Source organism: Anguilla rostrata, chromosome 8 (genome assembly GCF_018555375.3).
Source record: "Anguilla rostrata isolate EN2019 chromosome 8, ASM1855537v3, whole genome shotgun sequence".
Lineage (NCBI taxonomy): Eukaryota > Metazoa > Chordata > Actinopteri > Anguilliformes > Anguillidae > Anguilla > Anguilla rostrata.
In genome coordinates, this window is record NC_057940.1 from 19,638,715 (window position 1) to 19,657,798 (window position 19,084).

General features: G+C 48.1%; 1 protein-coding gene across 1 annotated transcript in view; it reads right to left on the minus strand.

The window, feature by feature from the left end:
• rock1 (Rho-associated, coiled-coil containing protein kinase 1) overlaps positions 1-19,084 on the minus strand; it is a 67,213-nt gene that overhangs the window by 9,779 nt on the left and 38,350 nt on the right. Inside the window, exons 7-26 of the mRNA XM_064346920.1 lie at positions 18,068-18,212; positions 17,405-17,543; positions 16,763-16,854; positions 15,125-15,284; positions 13,562-13,631; positions 13,188-13,276; positions 12,298-12,346; positions 11,629-11,764; positions 10,436-10,527; positions 9,469-9,715; positions 8,703-8,809; positions 8,306-8,456; positions 7,515-7,675; positions 6,530-6,714; positions 5,393-5,462; positions 2,836-2,939; positions 2,128-2,293; positions 1,591-1,684; positions 738-826; positions 57-248 (exon numbers count right to left, since the gene is read on the minus strand). Coding sequence (XP_064202990.1) covers positions 57-248; positions 738-826; positions 1,591-1,684; positions 2,128-2,293; positions 2,836-2,939; positions 5,393-5,462; positions 6,530-6,714; positions 7,515-7,675; positions 8,306-8,456; positions 8,703-8,809; positions 9,469-9,715; positions 10,436-10,527; positions 11,629-11,764; positions 12,298-12,346; positions 13,188-13,276; positions 13,562-13,631; positions 15,125-15,284; positions 16,763-16,854; positions 17,405-17,543; positions 18,068-18,212 — 2,538 coding nt within the window. The remainder of the gene's footprint in view (positions 1-56; positions 249-737; positions 827-1,590; positions 1,685-2,127; positions 2,294-2,835; positions 2,940-5,392; positions 5,463-6,529; positions 6,715-7,514; positions 7,676-8,305; positions 8,457-8,702; positions 8,810-9,468; positions 9,716-10,435; positions 10,528-11,628; positions 11,765-12,297; positions 12,347-13,187; positions 13,277-13,561; positions 13,632-15,124; positions 15,285-16,762; positions 16,855-17,404; positions 17,544-18,067; positions 18,213-19,084) is intronic.

Consider the following 19,084-nt stretch of genomic DNA (forward strand, 5'->3'; position numbering starts at 1 on the left):
TGAAGCGGCCCCGCTCATTCGGTCTTATCCCTGCCGCACAAAGGCCCCCAGCTCACCGCCTGCAGCTCGTTCAGCTCCTTCTGGTACTTGATGGCCGTGTGGTTGAACTTCTCCTTCTCCTGGTTGAGCTCCAGCTGCAGCTTGCGGTTCTCCTTCTCCTTCTTGCGGAGGTCGGCCGTGCTCCCCTTCTTCTTCTGGTCCAGCTTCATGTCCTTGCGGTTCATGATCTCCGCCAGCTTGTTCACCGCCTGGAGGGGGAGGGGTCAGGAGGGAAAGGCGGCGCAGAATGACAGACGTGCACGGTGTAAAAGCTCCTATTAACTGGGGTACAGTGAGCAGGAACCAGGAGGCGGACACAACAATCACAAACTCTGAAATGCATTCATACACTGAATACCTGTCAAAGACAATTTACAATGTTTTCACAGGTAAGTGTAAATCTGAAAAAATCAAACTATAAAAATAACCTAGCCTAGCTAACAGGAAAATTATGACTTTATGACCCCGATACTCACACTTAAGAGTTGCGAAGGGTCGGATTTTTGTGTTTGAGCTTTAAGGTGGGTCTCCAACATGAAATCTGCTATTCTAATATTCAAGTTGTTCTGTGTATAGCACCATGGGTTAGACCAGACAGAGCACCTTAATGCAAAGCAAACACAACTGAACTGAATGAAGTGCCAGTGTATCCACGGAGAAGCTGATCTTCCGACTGTGACTGTGCACTGGAGGCTCACCTGAGTCTTGAGCGTGCGCTCCGTGTTCAGCACCTTCTCATAGTGGGCCTTGACTAAATTCGTGGTCTCCTCTTTTTGGTTGGCGTACTCTGTGGGGGGAACAAGTCGTTTTTTGGAACAACTGATCAATACTGCCCAATACCAAGAAAAAATTTCTGATGAAAATCCAACTGTGACAAGTAATTTTGTAACACATTATTTAATACAAACAAGATTCTTTCCTTTACACATCCATGAATTAGGTCTGACTCTGGCTCAGCAAGTTTCCAGCCTGAATAACGAACAGATCTGTTCATGCTGAAACCAACATAATGTCACCTGCAACCTTCTAACATCCTTACTTCCTCCCATCCCTCTAGTCATTCTCTTTATGTCGGTCTGCTGTCACCACACTGCTCTCTTGTCCATCGTCTGCTCTCGAATCTCTAAATCAGAGGTTCCCAACCCTGCTGCTGGATATCTACCGTTCTTGTAGGTTTTCACTCCAACTCTAACAAAGCACACCCCTTACAACAACTAGAGATCTTGTTAAGCTGCTAATTAGTAAAACGAGGTGTGCCAAATTAGGGCAGAAGTGAAAACCTACAGGATGGTAGATCTCCAGGAACAGGTTTGGGAACCACAGTCCTAAACCTATGAGGTCCTTGCTTATGGACGCCCTTGGTGACTGGCTTTTCATCCGCTCGTGAAATTCGAAGCTCCGTATCGAACCGTCGTCTGCTTTCTCTGCCCTCATTTTCATGCATGTACCTGATGGGCTACAACCTGACCATAGCTTGTGGATACCATTCTCCATTGACTATAATTATAAGTGTACCTCGCTTGCTGTTCCTCCTCCACCAACAGCGCTTACCTTCTTCCTGTAAACGTATCTTCTCGTCCAGCTCCGCCTTCTCCTTGCTGAGGTTTTCCACATCTTTGGTCAGAGTTTTATTGGATTCCTCAAGCTACAGCGGGAAAAAAAGTAGATTATTCTGTTTGCTCGTTTATTTCATCAATATCTGTCAAAAACAAACTTACTGATTTCCCTGTTTGGGAATTCCTAATTGTACTGGTCAGCCTTTCCCACTGCTGTCAATGTCCTGCTTCAGTTTGGCAGAGTGGAGGCTAGCCTGATACAAAGGAGTGTGTGAACATGCTATAGCAGGTCTGGCCTGGGAGAGGCAGTAAATAGGTTTACAGATTACATGACATTTCTGGACTTGCATGTTACATTTTTACACAAAATTAATTTTTATTGTAGCACTTTGGGTTGAGTGCCTTGCACAGGGGTAAAACGGCAGCGCTCCAGCAGGAAATAAAATGTCATAAACCCAGCACTCTGACCACTACACTAGGGTACTTGCAGATTTTTAGAGCATGTGTGGGGCGTGGCCTTGGCTGCACTGACCCGGGTGATGGTGGCGTCTCTCTCGCTGATCTCCTGCTTGTAGCGGGCGGTGACCTTCTTGTTCTCCTGGCTGAGCTCGAAATACTGCTCCTCCTGCAGAGCCCTGGCCAGCTGCTCCGACTCCGCCTTGGTCACCGTCAGGTCCAGCTGTGCCGACAGCGAGTCCCTGAAACACGCTCACTTTCAGAACAGGCCCCTCCCAGCACAGGGGAGGCGGAGCGGCAGACTGTTCCCACACGCGCCATTTACACACAAAAAGAACACGCACAGATACGCACGCGTGCAGTATCTACCGCTTGCGCACGCACGCTCGCTCACTCACTCACTCGCACGCATGCAGAGACCATTCGAGCGTCACAAAGGTTGGGGATGTTCAGTCGGAGGAAAAGCAGCATTTCAGAAAGTTCCAGAAGGCGGCTGCCCTTGGCCTTTCCCAGGCGTTTGGGTTTCTTGTGTATGCAGGACGCTTGCAGCGTTGCTCCCACGCCCACTCCAGCCGCGTGTCCCAAATACAAGAGCACTAATTAGAGGCTGGCAGCGTGGCACAGGGGACGGCCGGGGCCTTTGTGGACGGCTGCGCCAGGAAGGTCAGGGGTTCAAAGCGGGGGCGAGTCGCGACGGGGCCGATGCCGAGGCCGGCGTCTTGGTCTGACCAAAGGGCGTGGGGGAGGGGGGAGGGGGGAGGGGAGGGGATGAGGGCTTCCTTACCTCTCGTTGTGGAGATCCTGCATCTTCTTCAGCGTCTCCTGGACCAGGCGGTTCTTCTCCTCGATCTCCTCCTTCAGCTCCTTCACCTGAGTCTTGTACAGCGTCTGTGAATGAAAAGGGAGGGGCTTTAGCTTCGGGCTCCGCGAGCGGCGCGCTAGTCTTTAGCTTCAGGCTCTGCGAGCAACACGCTAGTCTTTAGCTTCGGGCTCCGCGAGCGACGCGCTAGTCTTTAGCTTCGGGCTCCGCGAGCGACGCGCTAGCCCGGCTGGAGGACGCGTGGGGGCGGAGCTGGAACGGGTTCAGGGCGGCCGCCGCAGCAGGAAGGAGAACAATGTGCCGTCCTGCCTGGCTATGAGCGGTGTGGAGGAAGCAGCAGAACGTTGGGTGAAATTCCTTCTTCAGGAAGAGCCAGTTCTCCCCTTTTTAGCTGTACTGCTGGCCAGAAAACCCTCGGCCATATAGCAGTAACCATTTACAATACGGCTGGTGCTAGTTTCCTCGAAGAAAATTAGTGATCTGATAAAACAGCTTTTCGCAATAATATTTGCCATATAATTCACAATAAATTTATGTCATTCATAATCATATTACACTGGTAACAAAAGCAGGATGAAATAGCTGGAATAAGCTGTGGTTTGGCGTTTTGATCAAAACTAATCTTGGATACACTAACTAATAATATTTAAAAACCCAAGGAGCAATTTCTGCGTAAAATTTAAATGTTGCGCAAGCTAGCTAGAATGTGACGTACCGTTTTTGACTTTTCATTCAAATGAAGCGCTTTCCTCTTTGAATCTCACAATGCATCCAATGGCTGTGTCAACAGTCAATAAACACAAATGCCAGACACTGAAAGCCAATTGACTCAAAGAAACGAGTAGGATAATTATTTTGTTGTTGTTCAAGTCGGGGTCACTGTTCATTGGAATCTTAAAAAATACCATGGAATATCTGTGTTTATAGAACGCAGTGTACTTTCTCCACTGCATTTCTGATTTTTTTCCTGCATAAAACATGCAGAATCCTGCTTTAACGTGACCACAGGATTCCGTTCAACAGTGAGTCCGCAGTCCCAGTACATCATCAAATAGATAAAAAGATTAATAACAGCTTGCATACGCTCTGCATGCAGGTGGGAAACATTTTCCCAACATTAGCCATATTTTTCAAAACCAAATTATGACCACCTTGAGTCATTTGCCTTATAGCCACTTGGCCAGACATGAATGAGGTCATACGAAGAGCAACATTCATTGCAATTCTGAATTCTCAGCTCCTGAGAAAAAAAAGGCATTCATCAGGCGTAGGAGGTGAACTTAACCAGCAGGGGGAGCACTCATATCCCAGTGGCACTTCTGTGCTTTTCTCACACGCACACAAGCCATCAGCAGCAACTTTGGACTAATAAAACATTCCTGTTTTTTTTCTCCAATAAGAAAATTAAAGAAACGCCAAAGTTATACTCAAACATGTACACAAAGAGCTTCAAATCACTTGAGCTCTTCAGGGAAACCCCTACATCGTTAAAAAATGTGTGAATCCAAATCCAAGGCAAACAGGGTATACCGGCACACAGAGTTTGTTCTCGCTGCTTGCTCAGAATGTCAGAGCAAACACACGGCTCTTTATGATTTGTGAGGGCAAGTTACAGGGTGCTCCTTATGCCAACACACAGTCTCATAAAGCTGTATCTATCCGACGCGGGTCAAACACGAGTATTCAACTTCATATTTGAAAACTGAATTTGTGATGTACTTAACGCATTTACAAATATGCAGGCCACTGCTTTTCAAATACAAATTATTTTTATTTGATGTACTTAACATACTTTGAGAAACAAACACTTGCATTTGAAGTATTTCTTTCAAAAAACTTAAAAACGTAAAAAACATTATACCTCGATCAAATATCACACCCAAAACCTAAAGCTGGCAGGATCAAATACATCCCAAGCTTAGGCATTCTCTGCAACACGTAAGGGTCCAGTTAAAATACAGAAAATAAGGTGGTTATCAGTTGGCTCGTGCTAGTGCATAGATCGGCCATATTTCACAAAAATGTTTGTAGTTTTCAAAGTGACATAAAAATACATACATTTTAAGAGTTGGAACCTTTTACTGTACACTATATTTCACAGTAAACGTTTTTGTAGCTACAAGCCTTAATTTAAGCTAATGACCTATAATCAAACCAATTATAATTGAGATGTCAACAGAACATTATTTTTCCAGTGGCCAGCTATATTTTACGCATACTTTTATATTGGGACGTAAATTTGAAATACGTTTTAATATTGGGACCAAACTTAGAAATGTAGTCCCTCTCAGGGACTCAAATAAACATAACAGCATAACCTAGTGGACTACAGACTCAGGGACCCACCTCATAAACTAAAAACTTTCCCGCGACCCACTTTGGATCCAAACCCACAGTCAAAGAAACACAGAGATATTTCACTAGTGAGTGTATCTTGCCAGTCACTCTCCGTAGGGTAGCATTTCCCCCCAGAGAAGGGCTGGATGTAGGTGAGTGCACAGCGACGGCCTCTTATACTCACAGAGAAGTACTGCTCTGCCTCCAGCTGGTCCTGCAGCTCCCTCATCTGCCCCTCGTTACCCCTGTACTGCCTGCAGGAAGCAAGAGAGCCTCAGTCAGTTTGGGCCCCGCCCGCCAGGCGCGCGCGCGTGACACCCTCACCGCAGCGCCGCGCGTTTCGTCAGAGCCCAGACCGCATCCGCCAGCTCTGTGTCTGTCCTTTGTCAGGTTCAGGGGAAAGGAGAAAAGAGAACTGCTGTGAACGTGACGAGAAACGACGTGCTGGTGCGAACTCGCACAGCGTGGGGGAGGCGGCGGCGTTTGCTTGCACGGAGAGCGCTGGCGCTTTCTGAGTCCCCGTTAGCGCGGGGCCGAGCCCGGGCAGCAGCAGGGCTCCGGAGGCTCGCTCTGGGAGTTTAAGACCTGTAATCAGGAAGTGATGTCACGTCCAGCCAAACCAAGCTGGGGATAAAGCCGTGGGAGGGAAGGGGCAGGCAGGGGGCATCCCTTAATCCTGCAGTGTAAACATCGGCGGGGACCGCTGTGACACAACTGGATGTGAGCTGGGCCACAGGAATGCCCCCCCCCCCCCCGACTGGCACCGGACTCTGACCTCAGGATCGAGACTTAATTCAAAATACTGCACCAACCAACGAAATCACAAGAATTTCTGAAACTACCGACGATAAACTAATAAACGCAACTGAACCATGTTTTGTAACTTATACTCGATAACTGAATGGAACACAATGTAATGAACTAAAGAACTGAATGATCAGACTCACCTCAGTTCAGAGAGGTAAGCTGGGATTCAGTACTAAACTACATATCCTGGGGGTCAAAGCGAGTCACAAACCATCTCTTTTATAACAACTCAAAAATGTTTACTAGGTTTCTTCCTAGTTGCATCTACTTTTTTTCTCCCTGACCCCTCCCCCCCCACTCCTTTCAGCAGGCTCACCCTAGACTCCCAAAGATTCTTAAAGAAACAGTACTCCTTTCTCCACAGCCACCTTTGTTCTATCTACAGATGGAATCAGTGGCTATAAAGAGTACAGTTCAGAGATCGGAACAGAGGGCTGGTACGATGCACGGCCTGGTCAGCATTGGCCACCGGTCAGAAAGGAGCGCTCTTCCCATTGGTCGGCCGAGCACTCACTTTGTGAGCTGGACCAGCTGGAACTCCAGGGAGCGCTTGCTCTCCAGGATCGTGTTGAGCTCCTGCTTCAGCTGCTTCTCCGAGCCCTTGAGGCGGTCCGCCTCCACCGCCCACGTCTTCAGCTCGTTCTGGGCCTGCAGCCGCTTGCTCGACTCCTGCTCCAGCTGCACCCGCAGCGCCTTCACCTGCAGGGGGCGAGAGAGAGAGACGCCTCAGAAGATCTGTGTGTCTGTCCCACCATTTCAATGCTCGTTAACTATTAATCCACAGCTTCATCCCAATCATACACAGTATAGAACACAGAAGGTATAAACCTATTAATACCACCCAGCCCTGATAACACCATTAACCCTAAGTCCCAGGCATCCTACATCATTGCTCCTTAATGTACCTCTGATGATTTAACTTTTTACAATCCCTCTTATATCAGACTCTGAAAGGGCAAATCCGCACCCAGTACTGCCGAATCACGACTATTCCTGAGACTGTTTAAAGTCCTCCAAGATACACCGCTTAGACCAAGCAGAATTGTGCCCGCTGTCAGTTGACGGTCTCTACTGACTGATGGTCATTATCATGAAGCAGCTAGTTGAAATTCTAGGCATCTGGGACGCCGCTTGTCTTGCCACAGTTAACATCATGGATTTCTCTGGTCACAGCGTGGTAACCCTTTCCTCCAGGGACCAGACTGACTTCCTGTGTCATATGATCTAGTTCTGCTTGAAAATTCAGCTGTGATGAAACACAAACCGCTTCACTGAATAAACAGGAAACAGAAATGATAATATTTCACTTTACAGTGCTGTCAGATGGTATCAATATATCCCTAAACTTCCCAGCCCTAAGATTCTCATGTTCCAGGCCTGAGCCTGGCCGCTGATCCAGGGTCAGTTTAGCTCATTCGAACCATTAACCTAAAGGAGTTGTGTGAAGATTAAGACTGATCCTAGGTCAGTGTTTGAGGGGTGCAGTTTTCCCCACTTGCCTCGTCCTCCAGCCTCTCCTTCTGCTTCATCAGTTGCTCCATCTTCTGCACCGACTGCTTGAGGTCAAACTCCATCATGGAGCACTGCTTCTCCACCTCCACCACGCGGCTCTCTGCCCGCATGCGCGATACGCTCTCCTCCGACACCTTCTGCTCCACAGCTGCACCGAGACAAGGGGAGAAGACATGAGACTGCACCGGGGCCCCTAAATATCACCACTGTTACCGCATAATTACCGCAAACGTCAACTTCCACAGTTATGCTAGTTTGCCTTCAGTGTCATGACATAACCACTGAGGGTGCATTCATTCTTTTTTGTTTAGTCAAAGAAAATTAAAAAAAATATTTTACATAAAGGTATATTTCTCATGCAGAATAGACTCAAGGAGTTTTCAAAATCTGAGTTTAATGAATAATTTTGTAAGGAACCTTAATAAGAAAGGGTGCATTTTGGAACAGAACATACTGCCCTCACATTATAACCCGATTACAAGAAGTCAAATTCTTCGAACAAAAAACGTCACTGGATTCAAAACAGTTTCGGTTTTCATTTTACAAGACAAGCAACCACAGAAAAGAGTGCTTCCTAAAATGGTTCAACCAACATAAAATAAAGCACCTTCAAACACTTTGTAAAATCCAAGCACTGTCACGACCATGAATGTTTTATATTAAAAATTGAGCATTGTCAGAGTTTTCAATGAGCCACGGGGACCCTTGTAAGTTGGCCAATCTCTCTGCCCGGTAGCTGGGCGGAGGCGGGGCCTGGCGTAACCGCGGCGATGCGTACCATGCATGGCGGCTGACTTGGCCTCCTCGATGGACTCGTATTTGTCGGTGAGCTGCCCCCGGGTGACCATGTGCTCCGTCTGCTCCTGGTCCAGGCGCTGCTGCAGAGTCTTCAGCTTGTAGTTCAGGTCAATCTCCAGGTTGTTCTTCTCCTGCGCACAAGGAAACCACACGGGTCTCAGACCGTTTCAGAGCCTCGATCTCCGCAACCCGCAGAAAACCAGCCACTGACACCACCGAACACTCAGGAATACTCCTGTACTAACTCTCTTACAAAGGGCCCTGGGTTTCAGTGGGCTTTAAGGTGTTAAATTTGTGGCAGTGGGGTAGTATCTGTCCGTGCATTGCTGTTTGAGTGAACAGAGAAGTGAGAGAGCAGCGGTCGGTGAACGGCTGACCTTCTCCAGATTGTTGCAGCGTTCCTGGGCCTGTTTCCTTTCTCCCTCTACTTTAGACAGACTCATCTTCAGGTTCTTAATGTCCTCCTGAAGACTTGTTATCCGGGCTGCAAGACACAAACAAAAATGTTTATTTAAAATAAGGTAGCATACCTTCATAATTTTACTCACTTACAGAAACACCGTCATCCACAGCTAACATTATCAGAGAATAAAGGACCCTCATCAAAAGCTGTGTTTTCCCTTTGTGATTGGCCACATTCCTCAAAGATAATTCCAACAATGGGAATTTCCGACAAACATGATAAAATTCCCAGCTGTGCACAGCCAGTCTACACATCTGAGAAACTAATGTATAAATGTTTTCAAACTGACCAGCCAAATATCTAGCCAGGTTGATAACACGTTTATTTTAAATTGGCGCAGACATGTACCCTTAAAAAATTGTACATAAAATTGTGCTACTTACTTGCATTGAGTGTCTGATTATTTACCACTTGTATATTATCAATAATATCAACACATCCTGGGCTTTGTCTAGCCAGTCAAATGCCCTTGACTGAATTCACGTTTCCTTACCCTGGGCCAAATCCTAAACTGGTTTGTACACTTTGAAAACAATAATTTCAACATGAACAATGCATCGCGTATTTAATTATTAAAACAGGTGACATGAACAGGTGGGCCACCGGCAGGCAGTGAAATGTTCTGGAAAGTATTTATCACGCCCGAGAGCGCTGGGGGGTGGGGGGGCGGGGGGGCATACCTTGCAGCTCGCGGATCTCCTCGGAGCCCTGGCTGTAGTTCCTCCTCTCCGAGTCCAGGGCGGCCTGCAGCTGGAACACCTCTTTCTCCAGCTGCAGCTTACTGTTGTCGGCCCCCCGGCACTTCTCCTGCAGCTCCCTGTTAACGCCCTCCAGCTGGCTCAGGGTCTTGGCCACCTCCGTGTGGCTCTTCCTCAGCCGCGCCGCCGTGTCCGACTCCACCCTCAGCAGGTCGTTGGCCTCCTCCATCTGCCAATCGAGTCACACCGGGCGGGGTCAGATCCCTGCCCTCCTGGCCCAATTTTCTAACTTATGTGACGGAGGACATTTGCTCCAACAACCCACGCATCGCTGCTAGAACCCACGCATAACTGTTACATCAGTAAGCAGATGGGATAAACATCAAACTTCCCTTCCTGCTGACCAGCGCGCTCTAACCACTGTCGGTCTGCCAGTCAGGGGGTAAGTGTCACAGCTCATAAAATGACCGCGTGGCCTTCCTACGCATCTTTCCCACAGCACCTGCCCTTCACAGCAGCGGTGTAACTCCACAGCCAGACCGTGAAGAAAATCACACAGAACGCTACACATTATCTGCAATGGATATACTTTGACAGGGAGGTGGCTGTAAATCAGTGGTGGACATTCCCCCGGTCAATTTTGTAAAGCCCATCCAGACTACAAAAATGATTTCTTTGTGATCAATTCTACAAGAGCTCTGACGCAATCCAAATTAACATCTCTTTTACACATACACACCTTATAATCTGTATTATATACTTATTAGATCATTTTGGACTATCTTTTGAACATCATACCATGGACACAAAATAGCAGCACTATTTTGAACGCTATAAAAAGGGCACTGCGGCCATTCACAGGTCGTATATACTCCAGTGAGAGATGAGGGATACTCTAATGGCACTCCTCTGTGCTAGAGAGCTGGCAGGTATCTCCGGCTGCACTCACTTGCTTCTGCAGCTGTGCGATCTTCTCGTTGGAGGCCTGGGAGTTCTGGCTGACCTTCTTCATGTCTTCCAGCTGTTCCTTTAAAGTCGACACTGAGCGAGGGGGAGAAAAAAAACAGGAGATTTGAGACCAGTGCACCCTGGCCTGCTCCGCCCTGCATCGCCCCCCCGCCCATCCCATCCCATCCCATCCCGTCCCGTCCGAGCTCTCTTTCGGCGACGCGGGCAAACGCCCCGGCCGCCCCGCACGCGGTTTATCACTGTGTAATATTTCTCTCTGTGATATCGTGTTTATGGGCGAGGACCCCACATCTGCCACTTTAACGGCTTACTGCGTGTGAATCCACTTAGAGCGCCCCTCTCAGCCGCGTTAAGGAGCGCAGCGAGGGGGGGTCGCGCGCGTGGGTTAAGATGGCCAGTTAGCGCTGACGGGCAGGGGCACGGCGGGGGGGCAGAGCGCTCTGTTTCGCCGTTAATCCGCTCGGGCGCAGCAGCTGTTCAGCGCCCGTGGCGACGGGAGACCCGGGGACCCACGCTTCTTAGCCAGGCGCCGGGTTTCATCTCCACGCAGATGTCAGGGAAATCCATCAAACACGTCGTGAACACACACACAAGCGCGCACACATGCAACCACGCACTCGCATGCATGCACGCACACACACAAAGCTTCAGGGTGGTACTAATCGCGTTCGAATGTAAACGAAGATATGGATTTCTTCCTCCAAAGTATCCCATAGTATCACTTCAAGTCTGTTTCTGCAGACCCCCATTACACTGGAATAAGTCCTAGTCAGGGCTTAAGGGATCTGGAGATCCTGAAGGTTATCATTGCAACCCTAATTTGGCACACTGATTCCACTAACTCACAGCTGAACAAGATCTCTAGCTGTTGAAGGAGGTGTGTTTTCATAGAGTTGGAGAGGAAACCTTCAGGACGGTACATCCCCAGGAACAGGGCTGGGCGGCCCTGGTCCAAGTGTTAAGAAAGCCTCTTAACTGAGAGGAGCCGAGAGGAATAAACTTCCTGAGAGGAATACACTCAACACTGACAGATGAGGGATGGACACAAATGTGTTCAGGGCATCAGAAACGGGCGGAGGTGGAGATCTAACTGGGGTGTGGGGTGGGAGGGGGCCGGGAGGGGCAGTTAGTGATGGGTAAACTGTGAGGGGGGGGCGGGGCAGGTCCGCTCACCCTCGTTCTCCACGTTGCGCCGTTTCTCGGCCTCCTGGTCGGCCTTTCTTTGGTACTCTGTGGCCCGGAGCTGGATCATAACCTTATCCTTCTCCAGCAGCGACACCGTGGACTCCGCACTCTTCCTCAGGTTAGTCTGAGAGATAGAAAGAGAGAGGGAGAGGGGCAAAGAGAAATGGGGAGAAGGAGGGGAAGCAGAGGAAAGGAATGAGTGGGAGAAGAGACATGGTCAGAGAAAAGGGAAAGAAAAAGGGAGATCGGCAAAACAACCTTTAATTTTGGCCCAAATTTTTACAAAAAAGTAAATGTGAATGAAAAACTTTTGTCTTTGCCACACAAAGATTATATTGGACTGAAATGGAGAGCTCGTTACATGCCTGGCATGTTTTTTTTATTTTTTACAATCTGTATTTAATCTTTATGACAACACATTGTAAAAAAATAAATAAATAAGTAAAGAAATAAAAATCAAGGATCAAATGAATTACTTTAGAACATCATAACACTTTTCATGTTCAGGAAAAACATGGTTTACCACATTAACAAAAACCTAATGTCGATTGCCAATAGTCACAACGCTTTGTGGGATGAATGGAAGACAGCGCAACAAAAAGGCGACCGGCCTCATTAAACATGACAAGCGGCCGGACCTCAGGCTCCTCCCCTCACCTCCTCGTCCAGCTCCTTCATGATCTTGTCCAGCTTGGTGTTGGATGTCCTGGAGAGAGAGAGAGCGAGGGAAAAGGCTGTGAGGCGCCCAGCGAGGTTCAGCGTGGCGGTAAATGTCTCGCGCTGGCGTCGAGCGGTTGTTGGCGGGGGCGGGAGGGCCGTTTAGTTCAGGGAGGGGGAGGCGTACGCGGGCTTGCGCTTGCCGCGTTCGCGCACTGCCGCAAAGGTCAGCGGAGGGAGCGTTCTCACACAGCTCCGCAACCTCTTGGAAAATGCAGGGAGGGCTGTGTACCCTGAACAACCCTACTGCAGAAATAGATGGTATGACACATCTCACAACCCCATTACATATACACAACTATTTTTAGACCCATTGTCATCCAGAGTAATTAGTTGAAGACCTTTTTTAAATAAGCCTTCCTTCTAAAAATGCATGTTCACAATGGTTGCCTAAGATAGGGGTTACTGGATTGTGCGCATCGTGAATTAATTTAACATGTGGATGTCATTTCTATGTCTTGAAGATATTTATTTTGGTTATTAGTTAGCATAGTTCATTTGCATTCATGCTTTAGTGATGTTACATATATACTCGCTGGTCTGGGAATGTCGTTAGCCAGGTCTAGCAAAATTACTCATAAATCAGATGGATGCACTTGCTCTCCAACAGAATGACTTGCAATGATTGCAAATGAATGTAACGTTAGACGAACGTAAGGACGGAATGTAATATAAGGATGGAATGCAATGCGATGTAAAGAATGAACTCGCCTGAAGGACTGAGTAAATAAGCGTGTGATTGATCAATGGACTAAAATACCCCACGAATGACCGAGCGATCGACCGACTCTGCGGAGCGCGGGGCAGACGGGCGGGGTCGACCGGCGCACCTGCACTTCTGCTCCATCTCGTCCTTCAGCTGCATCTCGCAGTGCAGCTGCTCCTCCAGCTGGTAGATCCTCTTCTGCAGGTTCTCCAGCTACGTGGGAGAAGAACCGAGCATCGCCGTGAGTGTGACGGCAGGGCCTCTCACCGGAATGCAAAGCAAAACGGAGCGTGGAGCTCACACGGTCATTCACTGTCAGGCCCGCAATCGGGCTTTGAAAGGCCCGGCCCCCAGAGAAACGGTCAGCGACGGTGACGGGCTGAGCCGCGCGGGATCGAGGAGCGAGCGGCGAGCTTTCCCCAACACCGAGGCACGCGCCGGAGAGGAGCGCTCGCTCGTTTGGCAGGGATGTCGTGGCATCACCAGGGCGACGCTTACCTGGCTCTTGTCCTCCTTGGTGGAGCTGCAACGTTTGTCGCTCGTCTTGGTGCTGGAGCTGCGTGAAAACCTGAAGTGGGGCGGGGGGTTCCATCTGTCAGTCATTTTTAGCACCTCACAATCGCCATTTAAAAAGTTACTGCCATAGTACCCCAAAACGTCTACATTATACTCACTGGTGACTGCTATAGTCCCCTAAACTTCTACATCATAACCACTGATGAGTGCTATAGTCCCCTAAACATCTACATCATACTCACTGGTGACTGCTATAGTCCACTAAACTTCTACATCATACTCACTGGTGACTGCTATAGTCCCCTAAACTTCTACATCATACTCACTGGTGACTGCTATAGTCCCCTAAACATCTACATCATACTCACTGGTGACTGCTATAGTCCCCTAAACATCTACATCATACTCACTGGTGACTGCTATAGTCCCCAAAACTTCATCATACCTCACGGGAATCTGCTATAGTCCCCAAACATCTACATCATCTCATGGGATGTTATAGTCCCCTAAATTCGCATCAAGACCACTAGTGACTGCTATAGTCAAACACTACTCACATAGCACGGTGCTGCTTAGTCCCAAACTTCACATCATACTCACTGCTGGACTGCTATAGTGCACTAGCTTCTGATCATATCATGGTGACTGCTTTGTCCCTAAACATACATCATATCACTGGTGACTGTCAAGCCCCCTAACCTAACAACTCACTGATGATTGCTATAGTCCCCTAACAATCTATTCTACTCACTGGTGACTGTTATAGTCCCTAAACTTTCTGGTAAATACGGGACTGACATAGTCCCCCAAAAATTCACATCATACCACAGGTGTGACTGCTTAGGTCTCTAACATCTACACAACTCCATGGTGATGCATAGTCCCCAACCTCTACATCACTACTCATGTGACGCTATATTCCCTGAAAACACATCTACTCACTGTGATGCATAGTCCATAAACTTCTCATCATGTTATGTGACTGTTATCCCCAAAACTATTACATTATAATCATGGTGATGCTATATCCCAATAAAATCTTACATCATACTCACTGTGTGACTGCTTAGTCGCCTAAAACACTACACTCATACTCACGGTGACATGTTATAGTCCCTAAACTTCTACATCATAACCAAGTGATGCTATAGCCCAACATCACAATTATCATGGGTGGTTCTTCTATGTCCCTACTTCTACACCCTAGCTCACTGGTGATGCAGAGTCCCTAAACTTGCACATCATACTCACTGGTGACTGCTATAGTCCCCTAAACTTCTACATCATACTCACTGGTGACTGCTATAGTCCCCTAAACTTCTACATCATACTCACTGGTGACTGCTATAGTCCCCTAAACATCTACATCATACTCACTGGTGACTGCTATAGTCCCCTAAACATCTACATCATACTCACTGGTGACTGTTATAGTCCCCTAAACTTCTACATCATAACCACTAGTGACTGCTATAGTCCCCTAAACATCTACATCATACTCACTGGTGACTGCTATAGTCCCCTAAACTTCTACATCATACTCACTGGTGACTGCTATAGTAGGTGAACCCCACAAAGGGGAGCTGGTTGCCCACGAAGGCCTTTGGTATGGGGAAGGTCTCCTCATCGCCCCTGTCCTCCTCGATGTCATCGAAGTTGCTGGTGTCGATGTCGCTGCTCAGTTCCGGCACCACGGGGGCGGCGGCTGGAACGAGACCGCGCAGAGTCAGAAGTGGCGCCCCCAACGGGCGAGGAGGGGAGGAGAGGCGCGGCGCCCGGCTCACTAGGCGACATTAGCATGAGGTTCCCGCTGGGGCCTGCCACGCCCACGTCACCATGTTTCAGCCCTCGCCCTCGAGAACAAATAAAATTATGTTTGGCAGCTAGCCTGTTCTGAGCGGATTCTGAAGGGGTGTAGCTCCCGAAATAAAATCATGCAGGTATGCAATTTATGAAAGCCTACATCAAAGAAACCAACCAGTGCGTGGCTATTACCATAACACAGGCTTTACACTGTGCAATGATTTTCATTTATCGAGCAGGCCCATAATTCCAAGTCCAGGTGATTACTGCCGTCCTGGTGACTGCAAGCACTGTGTGGATGTTTGCTGGGGTTTTGAAATGAGGGGCGGAGAGCCAGCTGACCCCACCTTCCAGCGCCCCCCAAAAAGTCCCGCCCGGTGCACTAATGCAGACGACCCACAGAAAAAGATGTCAGAGGCTGCTGGGTTTACTCGCACGCTCGGCATGGTGCAGCAAATCCCTCCCAACCCCTACCATCACCATTTGCCGCTGCGATTCACAACTTTTCTGTGAATAAACACAATCTAGCAATGCAAACTGTGAGGAAAAGCAGTCAAAAAAAATTTCTTGCAGCATGTTTGTATTTATTTATTCTTTACAAGAAAACGTGAATTGACATTGTTGTAAATATAAGTGATGTGGGCCCATTCCCATAGAATCACAAGGCTTGCTAATGCACTAGGTGCGACTGCTGGAAGCGTTTGAGTCCCCGGGGTGAAAGGGGTTTTAGCACGGAGGCTGACCCGAGCCTTGCGGTCTGACTGCCAGACGGAGGCATGGCCTCTGAACGTATGCCTGGAAACGCAACCCGCTCCGGCACTCAAACTGTCAGAGTCGATGCTCAGAGAACAATGGAGAGCCGAATTAGCTTGGGGTGGTTTCTTTCTTCTGATGTATCGCACGTTCTGATAGCGCCCTGAGGCTACAGTCTGCCGTCTGAATCAGAGACCTCTGCAACCTTGGCCGGTTCACGTTTTTAATTTGGCTGTGAAGAGGAGGCCATGAATGTGGCTGGGCCCACAGATGTGATGTGTGGAAAAGATTCATGCATGGAAATATTTTCAGATATAAAATTCAAAAGCTCTTCACACTAGTGACAACTGCAACAACCAATTGCAGAATATCTTGGGGAAAAAATAATACACACAAGCAAATAGCACATACAATGCACACATGAGGCTTTGTGGACCCCATAACGGGCAGAGCAGCCATGCGACGTCAGTCACTGCCAGAAATCGGCAAGCAACCCATAATGCATGACGGCTACACCCGTGGTGGGATTTAAGAAGCCAATCGCATGTATAGGGCCAAAGTCTGAGGAGAGCTCTGAGCAGCCCTTCCACACCTGAGAACTCCCCCTCAGCTCCCACACAAACTCACCGTCCCTTATGCTCTCCCAGGTCCACTGGTCGTTCTTGAAGAAAGGGTGGCGCTTGATCTCGTCCACGCCGTTTCGGCCCAGTCGCACTTCCCTGTAGGGGAGGAGCAGAAAGACGCGGTTTTAGGGGACACGGGCGGCCTCGTGTGATTCGCCAACCGGTCTCTGGCTTCCGATGACCCCAGACTCGTGAGCGAGCGAGGAAGCGGCAGACGTGAACCCTGCCACCTCAAACTGGTCGATGGCTCCGCCCAATGAGAGGCGGAGCACAAATGACCTTCGCCTCATCACTGGAATGATTTTCTTATATGGACTGGGAAACTGGATGGCTGTTTTTTTCCCTGATAGTTCCTGCTGTGAAACAATTGCTTTCAATGGCAAAAGCGCATTCTAAAAATAGAATTATAGGAGGAGACTGAAAGATAGTATATTTATACTACTACTGCTATTTAATCTTGTGATCTTACATTTTAGATTGTTTGGGGGCAAAATTTGACATTTGAAGATGAAACCCAGTAAAACATCAAAACAGTGGTCATTACGCGGCTGAAACGTCTATTCTGTCTGCAGACGGAAACCGGATTGGGACTTGAGGACTGCGGCCATGCTGCGGTTTCCCAGCAGCCCCTGCTTCGCCGTCTCACCTGTCGGTCAGGAAGGCGCAGATGAGGTTTTTTGCGTCCTTCGAGATCTCGCTGTCGTCTGGGAACGTCAGCGCATTCTTATGGTTCATGATCTTGCTGTAGGTCCCCACCAGTGAGTCGGCGTAGAAGGGCGTGTCTCCTGCAAGCAAACCACAGGACACGCATGTCAACGACAGGGGGACCAGCCGCAGCCAAGGAGCCATACTGAAGAGCCATACAGCAACGCACGCACATACACAAGCAATCACACAAAGGCAAACATACACACACACACACAGCACAAAGAGCTTTCAGGTGGCGAGAGATCACATCCAGCTTTTGACCCTGTCGCTAGCATGCTATTTCGCAGGATTTGGCCACATCAGACGGTGAATTGCTCATGCCCGTTCTCTGAAAAAGAGGGCACTGACACAGCAACACTGAAATAACAAGATACCTGCCATTCTTTATTCCACGCCCTTTCACCGGGCAGCATGGTGAATGCCTGCCATTGTTCGATTCAACAGAGGATAATCAACTGCATCGGTTCAAATAGTGCTTTAAATAAAAGTTTTTTTGTTTGTTTTTATACAAAGCTTCCTATTGAAAGCTAATTTCAAAATGCATGGTCTATTCAATGTGAATGCCCGAGGTGGCTGGACATCATTTTGGTTTGTGACTCACCGACGAGCATTTCATAGAGGAAGACTCCGACAGACCACCAGTCGCACTCCCTGCCGTAGTAGCCGTCTCCCCCCTGCGACTTCAGTACCTCCGGCGAAATGTAGTCAGGGGTTCCCACTGCGGTGTCGCATCGTACCATACCATCCTGAGAAGCGGGACACGGTGTTAGCCCACAGGGAGTCTATTTTCTAATTCCCCAATTGAAATTTTTCATAAGTGATGGCAAGCCAACTTTCTGATAAAAAATAGTGATAGGCGCAATAAGCACCACCCGTAATAAACCTGAGAGACGAATGGTAAGCAGCATCCAGTAACCTCAATTGAGACAGGCGCATGCCTACATATAACATGTTGCCTCGACAATCCTCTGCCTACAGGCCTTAGGAAAACAAGATTTGTTCCTGTTCAGGAAACCAAGCTTTATTCTTTATTTTTTTTTAACTAGATTATCAATGTGAGTTTTGGCTTGACACCAAACAAGTCTGGTGTCATGCCAAATGCAGAGATATTTAGATCAACAGGTTAGCGTTTTCACTATTTCTTGGCTGAAGATTTTTAACAGCTATATGCATAGAATGCCAAAAGCAGTAAATCTTGCCATCAGCACATAAGTGGAAAGTGAAAAAGTTACAGAAGATACAATATCATTGATATACAGTGTAAACAAGACTAGCCCCAAGACAGAACCCTGAGGAACTCCTGTCATGACACAACGATTCAGATCGTATACCACCTAAAACCACACACTGTGGTCTGATTGGTATTTGAGAGCTGTGGTATTCAATTAAGGAGTGTGAGAAAGAATGGGATGATCAACAGTATAGAAAGCCTTAGACAAATCGACAAAAAGAGCTGCGTAGAATTGACGATTGTCCAAAGCTGACAATATTATTTACAACCAAGGAGGTAGCAGTGATGGTGCAACGTTCAGACCTAAAACCAGACTGTTGGTGACATGGTAGTAATGCATACACTTAACGTACACAGCCATTTAGTGGTAAAACAAGCAACAGGACA